Source organism: Ptychodera flava (assembly GCF_041260155.1).
Source record: "Ptychodera flava strain L36383 chromosome 23 unlocalized genomic scaffold, AS_Pfla_20210202 Scaffold_24__1_contigs__length_23054250_pilon, whole genome shotgun sequence".
NCBI lineage: Eukaryota > Metazoa > Hemichordata > Enteropneusta > Ptychoderidae > Ptychodera > Ptychodera flava.
Genome location: NW_027248278.1, coordinates 3,932,921 through 3,950,347, shown reverse-complemented (window position 1 = coordinate 3,950,347; position 17,427 = coordinate 3,932,921). Strand labels below are relative to the sequence as shown.

Sequence of the window (17,427 nt, the reverse complement as noted above, 5' to 3'; positions counted from 1 at the left end):
ACGACCATGGAACAAAAGGCATGCAAGTGTTGCCACTCTGTCTATCTTTCTCTGAGCTTTAAGTAAAAATACCCTACCGACCTACCTACCTACCCTATTTTTGAAAACCATGTTATTGGAACAGCATTATTTATTTTGTGGCCTAAGGTTGTCGCATTTAATTGCCGCTTTATTCACACTTTTTCCGACGTTTTCGTCACACGTGCTCTGCACCAAGTGCAAAGTAATCATAGTGTAATGCTGTGGAAATAGACGACAAATGATAATCTTGTGACGTTACAGACGGAAGCATACAGTTTCATAATACTGGATGACAAGCAAGTAGCAGATATGCATGATTTCACTAAGAAGCTCAACAATAGTATTTGACGAACTAGGACAAGGCGACACATCTGTAATAGAAAATGTTTCAGATCGATTTTTTCAGAATAATTTGATTTAATAATTCTTCTTGGACAATCCAAAGTTAGCTTTTGTAATGACTGTTTAAAACAACATTTCTATACCGAACATTGTTTCTTAACAATTGCAAAATTTAATATAGCTTATGAGTCTGTACTTTCATAAGTCTTTGTAAGCCTAAATATTAAGATATTATAATGCAGTTAAATAATAATATCATGCATGAATAATTTGCGTTTAGCTTTTGTGCGCATTCACTGATATATTTATCGACCGACAGAGTTTGGACTGCAGACAGTCCATTGACATTACAGTGGAAGAACATGTTACATATCATTACCACAACTTAAAACATACACTATGTAAATAAGCTTATCGATTTAATAGATAACCATGTTGTTTAATCTTACCTTTACAGATGCTCTATCAAGAATGCACATGGAAGAAACTGTAGGTCTTGTTTGAATGTCCCAGATTATTCAAACACCCACTCGGACACTTTGTTTTTAATCAGCTGCAGACGCTCTTCTTGGGACTTGAGATGGTTGTAAGAATCATAAGGACATTGCGGAAAAATACTTTGTCCAGTCAAAATTTCAACACAAATGCCATGCCCAGGTATACATCAAATGACGGAAAATGTATCGTGTCAGTCATAATTGAAAAATATCGATAGTTATGGACAGATTTGACCCTTTTAAACCTTTTTCACTTCTTAACAGTTTAACTTATTTCAAAAATGTAGAAATTCAACTTTGCTTCATATAAATCACTGCATATACAACAGTAACTGTGGCTCTGATTTCATGACGACAGTCGAAATCGGCAGTAGAACAGAAATATACAGCTGTAGCTGCTAATCTCATATCAGCGAAGCGCAGTAGGATATTCTGCGCATGTGCAGGGATGAGATCGGCAGGGAAATGAAAACGGCACAACGCCGGTGTATAGTCTGGTTCCCTGACCCATTTTCTCCGGTAGAGCAAGAGGGGGTGGGGGAAAATTGGGCCTAATTTTCCCTACGCCCTCTACCGGGGAAAATGGGTCAGGGAACCAGACAACGCCGGAAAAGTGATCGGGCAGTCATTGCACGGCAGCTGTTGTTACAAAGGATAACCTCGGAAATCGTACTCCGAAATGCACAGATCAATTTTGATGCAAAGAGGATAGCAGGTATGAATTAATAGATGTAGTGGTAGCCATCGATGCTGCTTTATTGAACGAAATGTGCCTTTTTGAAAGGGAAATCCGTCTCCCAACTCACGATAGCCATTTATTCTCTTTTATAACTCTTGCTCACAGCGGCCTTCGCCGTGTAACAAATCACAAGCGACTTTGAGCATAAATCTCCTGTTTGAATCCATGCTGTGAGTCAAACCGACCAAAACGGAGCCATGTCTATCCAAACGGGATCGAACTAGATAGGCGGCAAAGACACTCAACACGTGATATTGTATTTTCAACCCAGTCACAGGTACGCTAAGAGGTCAAGGGTCATTGGTTGTGCATGAGAGATAGTATGGTATGTGGTTTAGGGGAGGACCCTTTGATGTTTGGGGAGGACTTGATAAAAATAATGCAAAGGACAGGTATTGAAAGTCTGCTTAAAAGTTTTGGCTCACCTCGAAATCTTTAATTTTCAGTGCGCCCTTATGGCACACCATTTTTATCTCACATTTTGTATACATATATACATTTTGTGTATATATATATATATATATATATATATATATATATATATATATATATATATATATATATATATATATATATATATATATATATATATATATATATATATTTATCACATACATAGACCCAGTTATCCCTGTAGTGTGACATCACACTATAGGTATACGGTTTACAGGATTTCCGTATACCCCTACTTCTGACGTCAGAAGTAGGGGTATACAGGGTCGGCACTTTTTTTTCTACCGAAACTGTTCGTAAGTATTCTCGTGCAGATGAAAATTGAGTGGGCACAAAGGAGTTTACTGAAAAATGCGGTAAAGGTAATAAACAGCGAAAACATCAAGGCTTTTGGTAGCGATTGTGAAAGTTTGTCTGTTTTTTTTTACTGGGGAAAACGAGAGCGTTCACTGTCGTCTGCTCCCTAAAAAAAACTACGTTTGCTACTACAGTACTGAACTATCTCGTCACGAACATCGCTCAAAATCGACCGATTTATAACCGAACAAGAATCCAACACATATATTAAGAATATGATGTATCAAAATCAACATCCCATCCTGTCAGGTGACGGGTTAATTTTTTAGCATCGACAAAGTGTTGTATTGCTGTTGAACTTCTGTGGTAGGCTGTAATAAAGCGAGAATGTTTACTGCAGTAACATACGGCAAACGCGGTTTTCAGAAGCTTGTGCCACTTCGTCGACAGCTCGATAGGAGCCGCGGCCACAATGAAGTGTTTTCATAAGACACCAGTAAAATCGAGATTGAATGAACATTACATGTCAAATGTTAAAAGTTTCTTTTTGCGCTTTGTTTACTCTGATTGTTTATTATTTTAGTTTCATTCATAATTACAACGAACGATAATACACTTTTCCTCTCAATTTCAAACAACGTCCAAGGCGTTGAGAATATGAAAACGTACGATCTTCATACGGCATCGTACTCCTCCAGTCCTCGCCAGTTTCGAGCAAATAACTTTCCTAGGTACAGTGTGGTTTCATAAATGACCAACAAGAACGATGTGATACAGTTCAATTGTGGTTTTATTCATATATTATGACCGAAGTCAGGAACTGACAGCAGTAAAAATGACGACTGCAGCATTGCACAGCGTGTTCGTTCGAATCGTTGTACACTAGTGTAAACAACGTATAAGCACCGCTATGAACAGCAAGACAAGGTTATTAAATTTCGATGCATTATTTACATTATTACTTTACCTTCAAACAAAATAATACATCTGAAGATACTATATCATCCTCCTTTCCCTTGTCCTCGCTGATAACGGCTATATCCATTCAAGTTTTGCGCGGAAAATCCGACAGCGAGAGACTACTCTGATGCATCTAGAGGAACGTGCGTCCAAATGTGAACGGAATCAGCTGGAGCCGTACCACTTCATCCGCCACGCCGACATAATAAAGGTCCAAATTACATCGCGCGGGAAAGTGAAAATAAAAAAGTGGGTCTATGTATGTGATAAATATATAATCTCCCAGTATTTCTCACTCATGTGACGTCATCGAAGACTCGGGTTTCCCCCAACATAGCTGTATCCCTCCTCGCCTACCGGCTCGGAGGGATACTGCCGCTATGTTGGGGGAAACCCTCGTCTTTGATGACGTCACACTCGTTCGAAATACTGGGAGATTATATATATATATATATATATATATATATATATATATATATATATATATATATATATATATATATATTATAATATATATTATATATATATATATATATATACTGTTTCTACTCCGTACGCTCGATCAGCCGCCTTTCAGTGTACCAGTGTACGATGATTTGGGAAACTCTGTAGGTCGGCGTCACCTTTATGTCTGTCTGTCTGTCTACTTGTCTGTCTGTCTATGTCTGTGTCTGTATTCATATATGTATGTATGTATGTATGTATGTATGTATAATATAGGGTTATTCACAAAATACGGCCCTGTATGGACGAGGGCTCAGTGAGTGACGTATTGGACGAGCCGAAGGCGAGTCCAATACGTCACTCACTGAGCCCTCGTCCATACAGGGCCGTATTTTGTGAATAACCCTATTATTATACACCTCCCTCCATTAATCGTCTGTATAAAGTAATTCTATGGTAAATTTTGAGGGATGCGGCACGCGCGATATGAGTGGAACGCGCGCAATCTACTGCTCCGTAGTACAAGTCCCTTGCGTTGGCACAAAGCCAATTAATTTTCAGTGCAGTACAAGCAAACTTCGCTGAATGTTTTCAATTTAATTAGTTTTTTAAAATAAAAATCAATTGCATTTAGACTCAGTTTTGTTTTAGCGTGTTTGAAACCTTATACTACGAATGCATTTTGGTGGAAGTTGTTATTATGTCTATAACTCACCGTAAAATAGTTTGTTTACATCTGATAATTGCTAGGTCAAAGGTCAAACAGGTGCGTCGCGCGTCTCCCGTATTCGGGACTCCGCGTACTATACAAAATACGGAAAGTTATTGGACGGTCAAACTCCCATAGGTTACGGCAGTAGGTGTATAATAATGTAGCTTATGTATGTGTCTGTCTGTCTGTCTGTCTATATGTATGTATGTAGGTATGTATGTATGTATGTATGTATGTATGTATGTATGTATGTATGTATGTATGTACAGTGTTCTCCCCAGGATTTTGTTAAAAGAGGGCGAAGACGTGGTGCAAACACAAGCGACCGCTGCCATTGGAGCTTTTGAAAAACAGAGATTAAAATAGTGTAATTTGGTGGCACTTGGGGAGTATTTTTTCAGATTTTTTTCATATAAAAAAGCTCAAAGGAAAAGAAATCTGAGACAGCGTTCCATAACTTTTATTCCAGTTCACTGATTTCAATGAAAATTATATTTTTTGAAAACGAAAACATAGCGACAGACATACATTTATTCATCGATGTCAAAATTATCACCATAACACTTACGCTTATGTGTTCTCAGCCTGATACACGTACACGTCCGACCGAGTCTAACAATAGGTCGTTTTGCTTTGGGAAGGAATACACAAGCAAAATTCTAACCTCCTATAAAAACTTCAGAGTACTCTGCTGTCCTTGGTTACCCTCAAGTTCCTAGGCATGTTTATACAGCTAAGTCGGTTACCTAATGCACGGCCCCTATGGAAGGACTGACCGTGGCTAACGTTACGGCCTGTGCCATGCAAATATGGCTGCCATCAATCACCGACCCTCCATCCACGAGGGAGGAGGGACAGTGCATCAATGAATTAGTTGCACATGGGCTTATGATCTCGGATGACATCACAAACTCGCAAGATTTGCAAGATGGATGAGAATTACGTTTGCAGCCTGCAGGATCAACGCTCACGCTTGCATTTTGCTTGTAAATCACTGTCAACTTTTTTCCCCGTACATTTTATTGTTTTATTTTTCAAAAAAATAAATCTTTTTCATTTCTGGCAAGGGGGCGCTTGGAATTTACAAGAGGGCGCCACGCCCCTGTTACCTTATTCAGGGAGAACACTGTCAGAGTTCTCCCTAGGGAATTTTCACAAGAGGGCTCATGTGTTGTGAATGAAGCACTGCAAACCAAAGCAGTCACACAGGAGGAGATTTTAGGGATTGTTTGATGCAAAGCATTTTCACAGAGGGCTCTCAGAATTTACAAGAGGGCTCCATGCCCTTGTTACCTTATTCAGGGAGAACTCTATGTGTACCTTTGGCCAAAACAAAATAAGAAAATTGCTTCTGATCATTGACATGTGGCAAAAATGATGTGGTGATGCAATTTTTTTTTCATTTTTTTATTTTTTGATGGAATTTGATACATTTTTTACTTTTTTCCAAAGAGCAAGTGAAAAAAGGACTGACACACACACATTGAAGTGATGCATGTGATGACCAGAAATGATTCGTTTTTTGCCTATAATGCCTGTATGTATAATGTGTGTGTACATATAAGAGCCATGGATGTATAGATGTCTGTACACTGTAAAACTTATAGGGACGTAACATCAGATGTACTTCATATTGTGTGTGTGGATATAGAATGTGATGCAAATTTGATTGCTGTTGGTTTGTTGAACGGGACATATCAACAAGTATACATTTACATCTATCTGCAGTATGAACTCTACACATGTTGTGTCACATTTGTTCATTCATAATCAAATGATTTATTCCCATGCAAAATATTATCAATTTTGGCATAACTATATGTAATATCCTTATATTTTCAGTGGCCAACCTGAATCCTTCAGACTTTGGGATCCTAGTTATGAATAACAGATATTTGAGTGTTCCTGTTGTTACACCTGGTTATGAGTTGAATGGGAAAAGATTGAAGAACTTGGTTGGTCAGGGAAGACTGTATGTACAAGTCAGAGGGTTCAAGGCAAGTACATGCCAGGCTTGAAAATTGTCATAACTGAATAGAAGCAGTGATTATGTAACAGCTGTCAGGTTCACATTACACCAAATAGTATGGCTGTTGACTGTTTAAAATGGTGTGCAGGGTTCTCCCCAGGAAAAAATCATAAAGTAGTGATTAATTTGCATAACAATACATGTCATTTATATGGTAATGAGTTTATTGTTTGCCAAAAACATTCCAAGTGGAAGCCACCACTCTGAAGTGCTCTGGGGAGAACACTGGACTTGGAATGGCATTATCCTATCCAACGTCAAGGGATGAAATGTCATAAAAGACTTAAAGTTTTCTGGTCACTGTCTTGAGTATGAACACCTTTAAAGCCCCAGTAGCTGTATCTTTTCACTATATACTGTAAACTGGGAAAAAATTGCAAACTTTGGGCAACCGAGAAAAACACAAAAAGTTTTAAAGAACAATGTGAAATGTAACACAGCTCTCAGCTCTATTCAATCTCTGGCAAACACACACACACACATGTATGCTTACTAGTTTTGGTTTATTGATTTCACTGTAAAACTGCAATAGTTCTGTCAAATTAAAAGTTTAAGTTTGTTGATCTAAACTTTGATTTTGTCAATGGCAGCTGTGAGATTGAAGAACCTGTTCTGTTGAATTAAATTTCAGTTTGTTCATTTAAACTTGACTTTCTGCCTGCAGATACTAGTCAAACACACTCACAATAAAATTTTTCAGTTTTGAAAGTGCAGTTAAACAATGAAAAATGGTTATGGTTTTATAGATAAACATGATTTTGCTACACATTGTGCAACTAAGTACAAGTTACTTGTTTTAACATCATGGATTGTGGCTAAGAATCCTGCTACAAATGTGACAAGTAAGCGTACAACAGAATGTTGTGTGGAAATAACAATGTAGTTATTGATAAACTAGAAAAAAATTTGATGAAAATCTATAGAGAAATGAGAGATCGTCGTAAAATATTTTCCTCTATTGATATCATGAAAATTTCTCATTGGGAAATTATCCCGGTTTACAGTATTTGATTTTAAATTAAAAGCAACTAAGGCAAAAGCCATTATGAAAGTGTGACCTCAGATAGCTCCAATGCATTGGCTTTGAACATATAACTTTAGCAAGTAAATAATTTTTGGCTTGCAAGCCAAATATGGCCGCCCCATCAAATATGCAGATATACTGTCAACAGTCTAAGTGTTATAGGGTCAACAGAGCTGAATCGTACCCGTAGCAACAATGGTTTGCTCTTGATCATGTGATACAAAGCTCCATTTAGCTTTGTAGCTTTCCCCCACACACTATGAAGCCCTAAGGAAACAGTTTTTTCCCCTGGATATTTTTGAAAGCACGGAACTCATGGTTGGCCAAAATGGCTTGTATTTTATAACCACCTCTTAGGAGACATAGATGTTAAAATCACACTTGCCCACTCATCCCTTTAAGTCCCAAGTATCAGGCCAATAACTTTAGCAGGTATAATCCTATAGTCGGTACATTCCACTTGTTTGGTTTACTAGGGCATCAGATTATTTATTCATGCAGTACTGTGCAATCAAGCATGTTGGTCTCCCTAGCTTGACTTCACTCTGTGAAGTATCATTCTTGTCAGCAAATCACATGTATTCAAAACTACGAGCTTGTTTTCATAGCTGTGCCCATGAATAGTAAGATTTTTGGGTTTTAGCAAAGTGATCGAAAGTGAGGAATTACATCCAGACTCAGTGTGACTTGTTAAAAAATTCAGACAAAGTTGTTTTTGCTGGAAATTTGGGAGACGTAGATTTTAATGCCTTTTTTATACAAACAATCACTTGTATGCACATTACATCGGAAAAACTCTAAAATATTCAAATATTTTCACATGCTTACAGAATTCTGATGAAGATCAAAGTTCAGAAGGTGAAAATGATGGTGGACAAGATTGTAAAGGAAAAAATAACAGGTTTGTAATCTACTTTAGTGTAGAAAATGCATTAGAATAATTTCTTTTCCTTGATTATAGCAAAAGAGTAATTCTTCACACACCAAAATTTGAATGTGTTTTATAGGGAAACAATACTGGAAATGTCACAACAGTAAATGTTTTTCAAAGGCTAATTTTAAAACCATGTCGAGGTGTGTATAACAAAATGTGTACTGTAATTACTGTAAAATCTTGATGGTTATGTTGTTTGTAGTTATGGTACAGAATTTGTTTAATCCTTGTTTTGTCATCAAACTTATACATTTGCCTACAGATTAACACGATACAATACTAAACAACATTCCAGAAGTCACCATCATACCAGGCCTCCATCTGCCAGTGTGTCAGTTCCTACTAATGGTGACAGCCGATCAGTGGATCCCTTGACAAGTGGAGATATTCAGACTATATCTACTGATACCCAAGGAAATGGAGATGCAGGTCCACATGTACCAATGGAGCCATCAGTCAGTTCAGCTCAACAAACAGTTCTTGATGGTGATTATGATTGCCAGTCTGTGGGTCTCACTGGCAGTGATGGTCCACCTCAATCAGTTCCTACTAATGGCAATAATGGTCAGCCATCTGTTTTTCCAATAATCAGTGAAGCTCAACATAGTTCTGCCGCTGCGACTACTGGACTCACAGACACTCATGGGCAGAATAGCTCTATTCTTGCAAACAGCTGTCATGATGTAATTGGTGGTTCCATGTCAAGTAAGTACCAGTAGTGGTGCCTCTGGTAATCATGCATCTAGGGGAGCTCGCCTATACAGGTAATTTTTCATTCATTGATGGATCATCCATGACATCATCATCAGGGCCTGGCTTTTATGGATGATTATTACATATAAATGCTAAAAACAAATACTACTACTACTACTACTACTGCTACTAATAATAATAGTAATGAAAGATTTGTGATACACGTAATCTTTGGTTAACAAAGCTCAAGGTGCAGAATTATTGAAGGGGATTTGCACTAGCAGATGCAGTCCACTCATATCATTGCGTTGATCTCAATCAGGGTTCTCCCCAGGGAAAAAAATAGAGTAGTGACTAATTTGAATAACAATACATGTAATTGCTATGGTAATGAGTTTATATTGTTTGCCAAAAATTGAAAAGTAGAAGCCACTACTCTATAGTGCTCTGGGGAGATTGATTATTTGCTAGTAGGTGCCAAGTATATCAAGAGAGGATGAAATACATGTGTGTTAACAAAAATCAATGTTAATATGGACAAGGCAACACTGATGGTATTTCTTTTCTTTGTATCACTGGAATGAGCATAAAAAATTGATTTTCCTTTGTGCAGATCATATGTCGACCTTGATATAATTCCTTTGAGTGATTCTAGTGATGAAGATGATGATGCAGCTCTGCAAACTGCCATAAGAAATAGCTTGATGGATGATCCCAATAATAACCTGTAAGTAATGCTTTATTGTGATGTTTTTTGTTCAGACCTACTGTATCAATAAAGTCAGAGAAATTTTTCCATATGTACCTCTTACAACATGTAGAGTCTTGTATTGGTATTATAATATACCTCATGCTCATGCTGTGTCATGATTCTCAGTCATATGGTAGGAAAATTGAATAATGACTATTTCCCTAGGGAAATAGTCACATCAACTATTACCTAGTCACATGAACAACATGAGTTCACAGCAGGTCTGTCGTTCAGTGTCGTCAGACAAAATGGCTGTCACTGACAATGTTGTCTGCCAGCCTCAAGAGAAGTTAAGAGTAGAGTTGGTCATGGTTATCCGTTATTACTACCTCCGTGAGTTGGTGGAGATGTAAAAAGATAAAAGATCCAAATGTACACTCTCCAGTACTTTTCAAGCTTAGTTCATTGACAAACTAGTAACAGATACAGGCGCTGCGTATTAGAACAGCCGCTGACATTACTAGCCTCGATGATGGATTTGTCGGTGCAACTCTGAATGAACTGAATATTAAACTGGTTCAAAACTACAACAGGATAAGCATGAAGTTTATTCTAAAACATATTGCCTTGCCCATGTTTGGCTATAGCACCTGTTCATTACCCCTTCATGACTGTGAGTTACCAGAATCACATGCTATTTCCCTCTGCCTGTGGCTGTGGGAAATAGCATGCTTCTGGTAAGTCAGTCCCTCGGGTGTAATAAATGGGTATAATCCCTCATGGCCAGCCAATATGTTTTCAATATATGACACTGATACACCAGTGTATCAGCGCTGTGTCAGTGTTGAATTTACAGGGCCTGATACAAGTCTGTAAATTTGCAGGATTTCAGGGGTGTGAATTATCTATAAAATGGGTCAATTCTGATTATAGAAGCGAATAGAAGCATTATTGTGTGAACTTTGAAAAAAATCAGACCCTGCCACAGGCCTGTGTTCACAGCACTGCAGTACAGTCCTGTAATAGAGGTGCTGTAACAGGCAGAAATTTCAGGCCCTGTCACAGGTCTGTCTACAGCACTGTATACAGCCATGTCATCACAGCACTGACCACACACCTGTATATCAGCCCCTGTTGCAACAATGGGATGTCTTTGCCGACACAGACCTGTACCACAGGGTTTTGTCAGGACCAGCACAGGGCCTAGCTGCCACACAGTAATTGAGGCTACCCACAAATCCCCTTGATTTATGCACTCAGACATTATTTGCTAAAGGCTTCTTCAATTTTATCAGTTTCTGAACAATTTGAAACTTAGAATTTAATTTAAGGATTATTTGTTAAAACTATGTTCCAAATTATCAATTATGTTTAAAATTCAAGAGTAAATTGAATAATTCAAGTCGATGTTTGGAGGGGCTAAAATTGTACACTTGTCAAGATAAAGTTATCAGCTACTAAGATGGTCTCATCATACCACCTGTCAGACATGCAAATTTCCTCTGTCACGAACATTAAAAAAACCAATACCCTTTCTTTTGCCAACACAGATGCAACTTATTCCCTTAGTTTCCTTGAAGATATTGTGTATGGCTGTCAAAAATCAACGTCGAAAAAATTAGAAAATTGCTATCTCCTCCGCGGAAAAGGGATTATTCTTCTCATTATTCACAGTGAGAAATCAGAAAATTATGATTGTCAAAACTGTGTTGCCAGAATTTTGAAATATGGACTGAGCTGTTCTGTGTACAGAAGAAATTTGCTTCAGTTCAGTGAGTGATCTCCGTGTGTATGGATCATGGAGAAATGTGGGTAGCCTCACTTACTGTGTGTCACAGGGGCGAATTTTTTTTTGCTGTGTATGCGCCCACTGTCTTCATGATAAAACACTTCAAAATGCTGCCATAACTCCTTTATGTAATTTACTGTCTCATAATTGGATAGGTTGAATCATATTTACAAGTGATAAATGGTGGCGATAGAAATATGCAAACAAACATTGAGGGAAAGAGTTGTTTTGGCCAACCGGAAATGTGCTGTGACACACACACGCAGAACTCTGCGCAAAATTCCAAAATAACCAAGGTGTAATAGACCTTAAGGCTCACTTTGATCTCATTATGGTTAATTGCTTTGTTTCATGTATCTGGAAGAAGTATTGCTACTGTAAAATACTTTAAATAAAATTTCATAGTTATTAGATTGTAGCTCTATATACAGAACTTGAGTATGATTAAAGCAAAGATTTAAGAAGTAAACTAGGGGTTTTACTGTTTGGACAATTATTAGTTCAACTGTCATGCAAAACATGTGTGGTTTAATTTTCTCACAAGTAAAACTATTTGACAGTTTATACAGTTTTTAAATCTCAACTTTCCATTTTTAACAAAAATTACTTCTATAAGTAGCTATGCAAATAGTAATAAAATCATCACCAGCGATACTTCACTTTGTGTATTTTTATAAGGCTACTAATCATTGCCACAATTCATCTTCTGTTCATTGTACAGGAAAAATTCACAAGGAAATGACACTTCTTCAGCAACAAATATATTGGAAAAGCTTGGCGAGAAAGTAGATTATGGAGAAAGTGCAGACAGTTGCTGTAAATTTAACATTAACAGATCTAATGTATGGGATGGGGCGGTCAGAGGATTTCAACGAAAATCCTATAGTCCTTTCAACAGAATGTATGTAAGGTTTACCGATGATGCTGGAAGGGATGAGGGGGCTGTTGATACTGGTGGTCCGACACGAGAGTTCCTTAGATTACTCATGAGACATCTTCAACACTCAGTCATCTTTGAAGGGCCAGATAACTCGAAGAATTTATCAATGCACTCATTTGGTGAGTAATAACACATTTTATTTAGAAAGTTGTGAGGTTGTGACAACCCTCATGTTTTCCTAGATTTATTGTCTCACAAGCTTGTCACAAGGATATATTACAAGGATAAAATGGCCAGAACTTTTTCCAATGTAGTCAGGAGCTGGTAGACTCAAACTCTACCCAGCTTATACATATGGTGTATATAGTGTAGGCTCTGGTTACTGTATATTTATCTTTGTTGACATCCTCCATCAATGGGAATAGCCCTTGCCATTAAGCATTAGGAGTATTCAGCCCAAATCATCCCTTTAATATAGTGCACCAACTATGTGAAATGTGCATTCAAATCAACATTTGCATCTCCTAAACTGTAAAAAGACTCCTAAAAAACCAATTGAATGCATACCAGTGTTGGTTTTACTTTGTTTAATGTTCATATATTTGTGACCTACCATAATTGCCATTTACATCTGTAACAAGATAAGCACTGTACAGTTACAGAAATGAATAATATCTCCAAACACAGTTTTTTGAACTAGCATAAGCAAACAGTGCAAAGTCAGAATTCGAAATTTTGAAACAAAGACATTTCTGAGAACTTTCCACAACAAAGTGATCCAGAACTTTTATACACAAAAGAAAGCTGAAAAAATTGGCAAAAGTTACAGCTATAACGTTCTTTTAAAACTGAAATGTTTCATCAGTGACCTGCATCTGTATGTACACTGCTTTTACCATTTTTACTTGTTCTGTTATCTCTGTAGCTATTAAGGATGACCTGTACTATTTGTCTGGGAGGATGATATCAGTTTCACTGATACACGGAGGACCAGGACCATGTTTTATTTCACAGACGCTATAGGACAGTCTTGTGTTTGGCCTGGAAAGAGTAACTCCAAATATATCTGACATTGCAGATTTTGCTTTTTGCAGTAAGTGTAGTTGCATTATTCCACCATTACTGCTGACAGTGAACAAGTTTAAGAATGACTGAATGTGTATATAGCTCAGAGAGTAGACACAAGCAAATACATGTTAGTTATTGAATCACTGATTTAATAATAATTGACAAGAGATAAGTCCTGTCAAGTCAAACATTTCTTCTTTTTGTTTGTTTGTACATACATGCTTATATCCATGAATAATTTTAAAAACCCAGATCAAACCTGGTCTGGGTTTTTAAATCTGAAAGTGGCACCTTTATTTTGTTAACCATATCAAATGCCATTGTGATCCATGTAGTTGGTAATGAAACTCATTTTTAGCTCTGCTGTCAGCAATGCAGAGCTTATCAGATAGATACCGGTAGACTGTCTGTAATCGTCTGTCCATCCGTCTGGCGTCCGGCAACATTTGTCTTCATTTGTCTTCTTATCTGAAACTGCTGGTCTAATGATTTCTGAAATGTCTAAAAATGAAAGCATGTCAGGGTTCCTAAATCCAGGGAAAGACACTAAGGGTTGTCCGATTGCCCGGGGCAAGTGAAAGTCATGTTTGGGCAGGTGAACCTCTGATGCCACTTGCCCGACGGGACAAGTGAAAAAAAAATAATTACCTAGAAATCAAATTCACGAGAGCGATTTTCTGGCGAGGGAACACAGTATCATATTATGTCATTGTGAACATTTCCATAAGATTTTTTCATAAAATTGCATGAAGAATTGATGAAAAGAATCATAATCGCTTCCAATAAAACGCAATTCAAACAATACCACCGGTTAAATACCGTACGCTGATTTTGCATATGAAAAAGCTGTTCATTTCAGCTGGTGGAGAGTACGTTCACCAAAGTTCATTGCATTGAGGTTACGGTGTCTCACAATATGTCGATACGGTAAAAAAAAAAAGAAACACACAGCGGTTTTTGTGCTTTGTATGAGCGTTTATAATAAGGTTAAAATAAAAGTCTAGTGGTGAAAAATCACCACAAAAAATGAGACTTTTACTAAAACGTACTCTTCAATGTTAACTTGTTGAGTGACAGTGAGTGAGTGGCATCGTGGCAAGACCGCATGCAATGAAAGTCATGAGCAAGCTTTGGTGTCAACGGGTCCTGTCTTTGAATTTTCAATGAACACAGACTTAATTTTCAGGTCAATAAGCCAAAAGTTACTTGTCCGTGGCGACCAACCTCTCTTTTTGTGAATTTTCCCATTCTAAAACGACTGTCAAGAAGCCATTGGAGCGAGATTGACATCGACAAATTCAGCTTGCAAAATACATAGAAAAACACTGACGCCTTAGGTTGCTGGTTTAAATTCTATTTAGTCTGCGCATGAGCATTAAAGACCACCTAGGTTATTAGAAAAACATAGGATACTGGTATAGTGCAATGGTAATCAAAACTTCATAGGGCTGGTGCATGATATAAGCGCAGTAAAAAACATGACAAAGAAGTACATTATTTTCAGAAGCTTCAAAACATACCTTTAGAGCTACAGATTTTTTTCTTTCAGTATAGATAAGTTAAAACTTTTAACTGCAAAATACCTTGAAGGTACAATTGAAATGGCTGTTATTATAGGAATTGTAAGAATTTTTTCTATGAATATGAAAGCCCCAATAGCTGTAAATCTTGAAATTTGTTGATCTAAAAAAGGCTTCCAATTTTCTGTTTTTTTCTTTAAATTCTACCTATTTACAGGATATAGTCTTTCACTGCTTTACAAAACATTCTTTATTGAAAAATTGGACAAGTAAATTTACATTGTAACCATTATTTTGATTGCCCGCCATACTACAAAGAAAACAAAGCATATGTGTCCCAGTTGAAAATATGAACACTATGCATTACATTGGACTACTCTGTTGTTTCCGCGATATTCAAATGATATATGCACGGTGTACACTGTTTTTGCTATATTTGCATGGGCTGCCATTTTATGTTTGGGCACACATTTATTATTTTTCTTGTTCAAAATTGCACATGCAGTCTCACTGGGCAGTTAACAATACTTTTATTCCAACCCCTCAAAGAGCACATTCCAAAAACTTGTTTTAGTTCAGAAGTAAAATCATGTAAAGAATGCTAAAAGATACAGCTAGTGGGGCTCTAATAATTAATTGAATATACATGAGCCGTCCTGCACTCTTAGAAGTGTGAGGAGAACCCTATGAGAATGTCTGACATTTTCTCATGATAACATGATAATTTTCAAAATAAAGTGGGTGAAATGAAAAACCGATGTTTTAGCTTTTTTCAAACACGCAAATTATACTGGGCAAGTGGTTTTCCAATTCGGACAAGTGAACTGAACCCCCACTTGCCCGAAGGGCAAGTGGATAAAAAAATAAGTGTCTTTCCCTGAAATCACCTGTGAGGGCACTGTTGGTGGGCTTGACTTCACTGCAACCTGTGTGTAACGGCTTTGTTCAGCTACGAGACACACTTGTTGACAGCAGTGATGTTATAATTTGATAGCAATGACATGCTGAGGTTAAAGCCTGAATGGTATAAATGTTCTATATAGCTGCAGCCAGTGTAACCCCACTACTAATAAAGTAACAGCGCCCTCTGAAGGGAAGTTGCCCTGATATATTTTTGTTTTCAGATATTTCAGAAATCATTTATTGCTTTGAAATTTTGTATGCAGCTTCCTTGGGTTGACCTTAGTGAATTTTGTTCAAATTGTGGTAAAATTTGCATATTTGTATTTTGGGGGCAATTTTTCCCATTTTTTGGTCAAAAGTCATTTTCTGTGAAACTGTAAAGCAGATTTCTTTCAAATTTTTCTTGCAGTTTCTTAGGAATCGTAATTGTAAGATATAGTCAAATTGTCTTGATATAAAACATTTAAAGACCTCAAGACATCTAAATGTTGCTTGACACGCATGTCAGTTAGGTGTAGATATTCAGCTTGTCATCACAACCTGCTATACATTCCTGCTAACCAGTTACCTCACCATTTCTGGAGCTCATTACAGTGGAACTCTCTCGGCTGCTAGGTCACTTGTTTCAACAATTTCATTTGTTCTCAGATCTGATGCTTTATTGAATGTAATTGACACTGTAAATCCAGATTTCTGATCTAAATTCCACAAAGCTTGCTACAGCTGTTTTTTAGCTCCGCTGTCAGCAACGCGGAGCTTATCAAATAGGTTGATTTTCCGTTGTCCGTCGTCGTCCGTCAACAATTGCCTTCTCTGAAACCGCAAGTCCAATTGCTTTGAAATTTGATATGCAGTTCACTTGAGGTGACCTCACTTCAGTTTCTTCAAATAGGGGTGAAATTTGCATATTTGTATTTTTGGGGCATTTTTTGGTGTTTTTGGTAAAAAAATCTTCTTCTCTGAAATCGCTTGTCCGATTGCTTTGAAATTTGATATGCAGTTTGCTTAGGGTGACTTTAGTCAGATTTGTTCAAATCGTGGTGAAATTTGCATATTTGTATTTTTAAGGCAAGTTTTGTCATTTTTGGTAAAAAAACCTTTAAAAATCTTCTTCTTCAAAAGTACTAGTCAGATAGCTTTGATATTTGGTACATAGGTCCCTAGGGATGATCATTTTCAGATTTGTTTAAATTGGGCAGAAATATGCAAATTAGCATTTTAAAGGCAATATTTTCCATTTTTGGTCAAAAAATGTGTTTCTCAAAAAGTATGGTCTGATAGCTTTGATATTTGGTATGCAGGTTTCTACAGATGAGGTAAGTAATATATTGAATTTCTGATGAAATGTGTAATTTTGTATTTTTGGGGCAATTTTTGTCATTTTTGGTCAAAAAGTGTGTATTTCCAAAACTACTCATCTGATAGTTTTGA

The 17,427-nt window shown here is 37.2% G+C and overlaps 2 protein-coding genes across 4 annotated transcripts in view; one reads left to right on the top strand and one right to left on the bottom strand.

Moving 5' to 3' along the window:
* The window catches only part of LOC139124738 (uncharacterized), a 113,759-nt gene that overhangs the window by 16,186 nt on the left and 80,146 nt on the right, over window positions 1-17,427 (bottom strand). The window lies entirely within an intron of this gene.
* The window catches only part of LOC139124737 (zinc finger protein 227-like), a 46,827-nt gene continuing 30,818 nt past the window's right edge, over window positions 1,419-17,427 (top strand). Inside the window, exons 1-7 of one of the 2 annotated variants that reach the window (XM_070690853.1) lie at window positions 1,419-1,575; window positions 6,308-6,462; window positions 8,349-8,419; window positions 8,715-9,157; window positions 9,759-9,872; window positions 12,347-12,684; window positions 13,431-13,574. In XM_070690853.1, coding sequence (XP_070546954.1) covers window positions 1,443-1,575; window positions 6,308-6,462; window positions 8,349-8,419; window positions 8,715-9,157; window positions 9,759-9,781 — 825 coding nt within the window. In that variant the 5' untranslated portion in view covers window positions 1,419-1,442 and the 3' untranslated portion in view covers window positions 9,782-9,872; window positions 12,347-12,684; window positions 13,431-13,574. Of the gene's footprint in view, window positions 1,576-6,307; window positions 6,463-8,348; window positions 8,420-8,714; window positions 9,158-9,758; window positions 9,873-12,346; window positions 12,685-13,430; window positions 13,599-17,427 lie in introns of those variants that run through there. The other variant, XM_070690851.1, reaches the window with a different exon arrangement.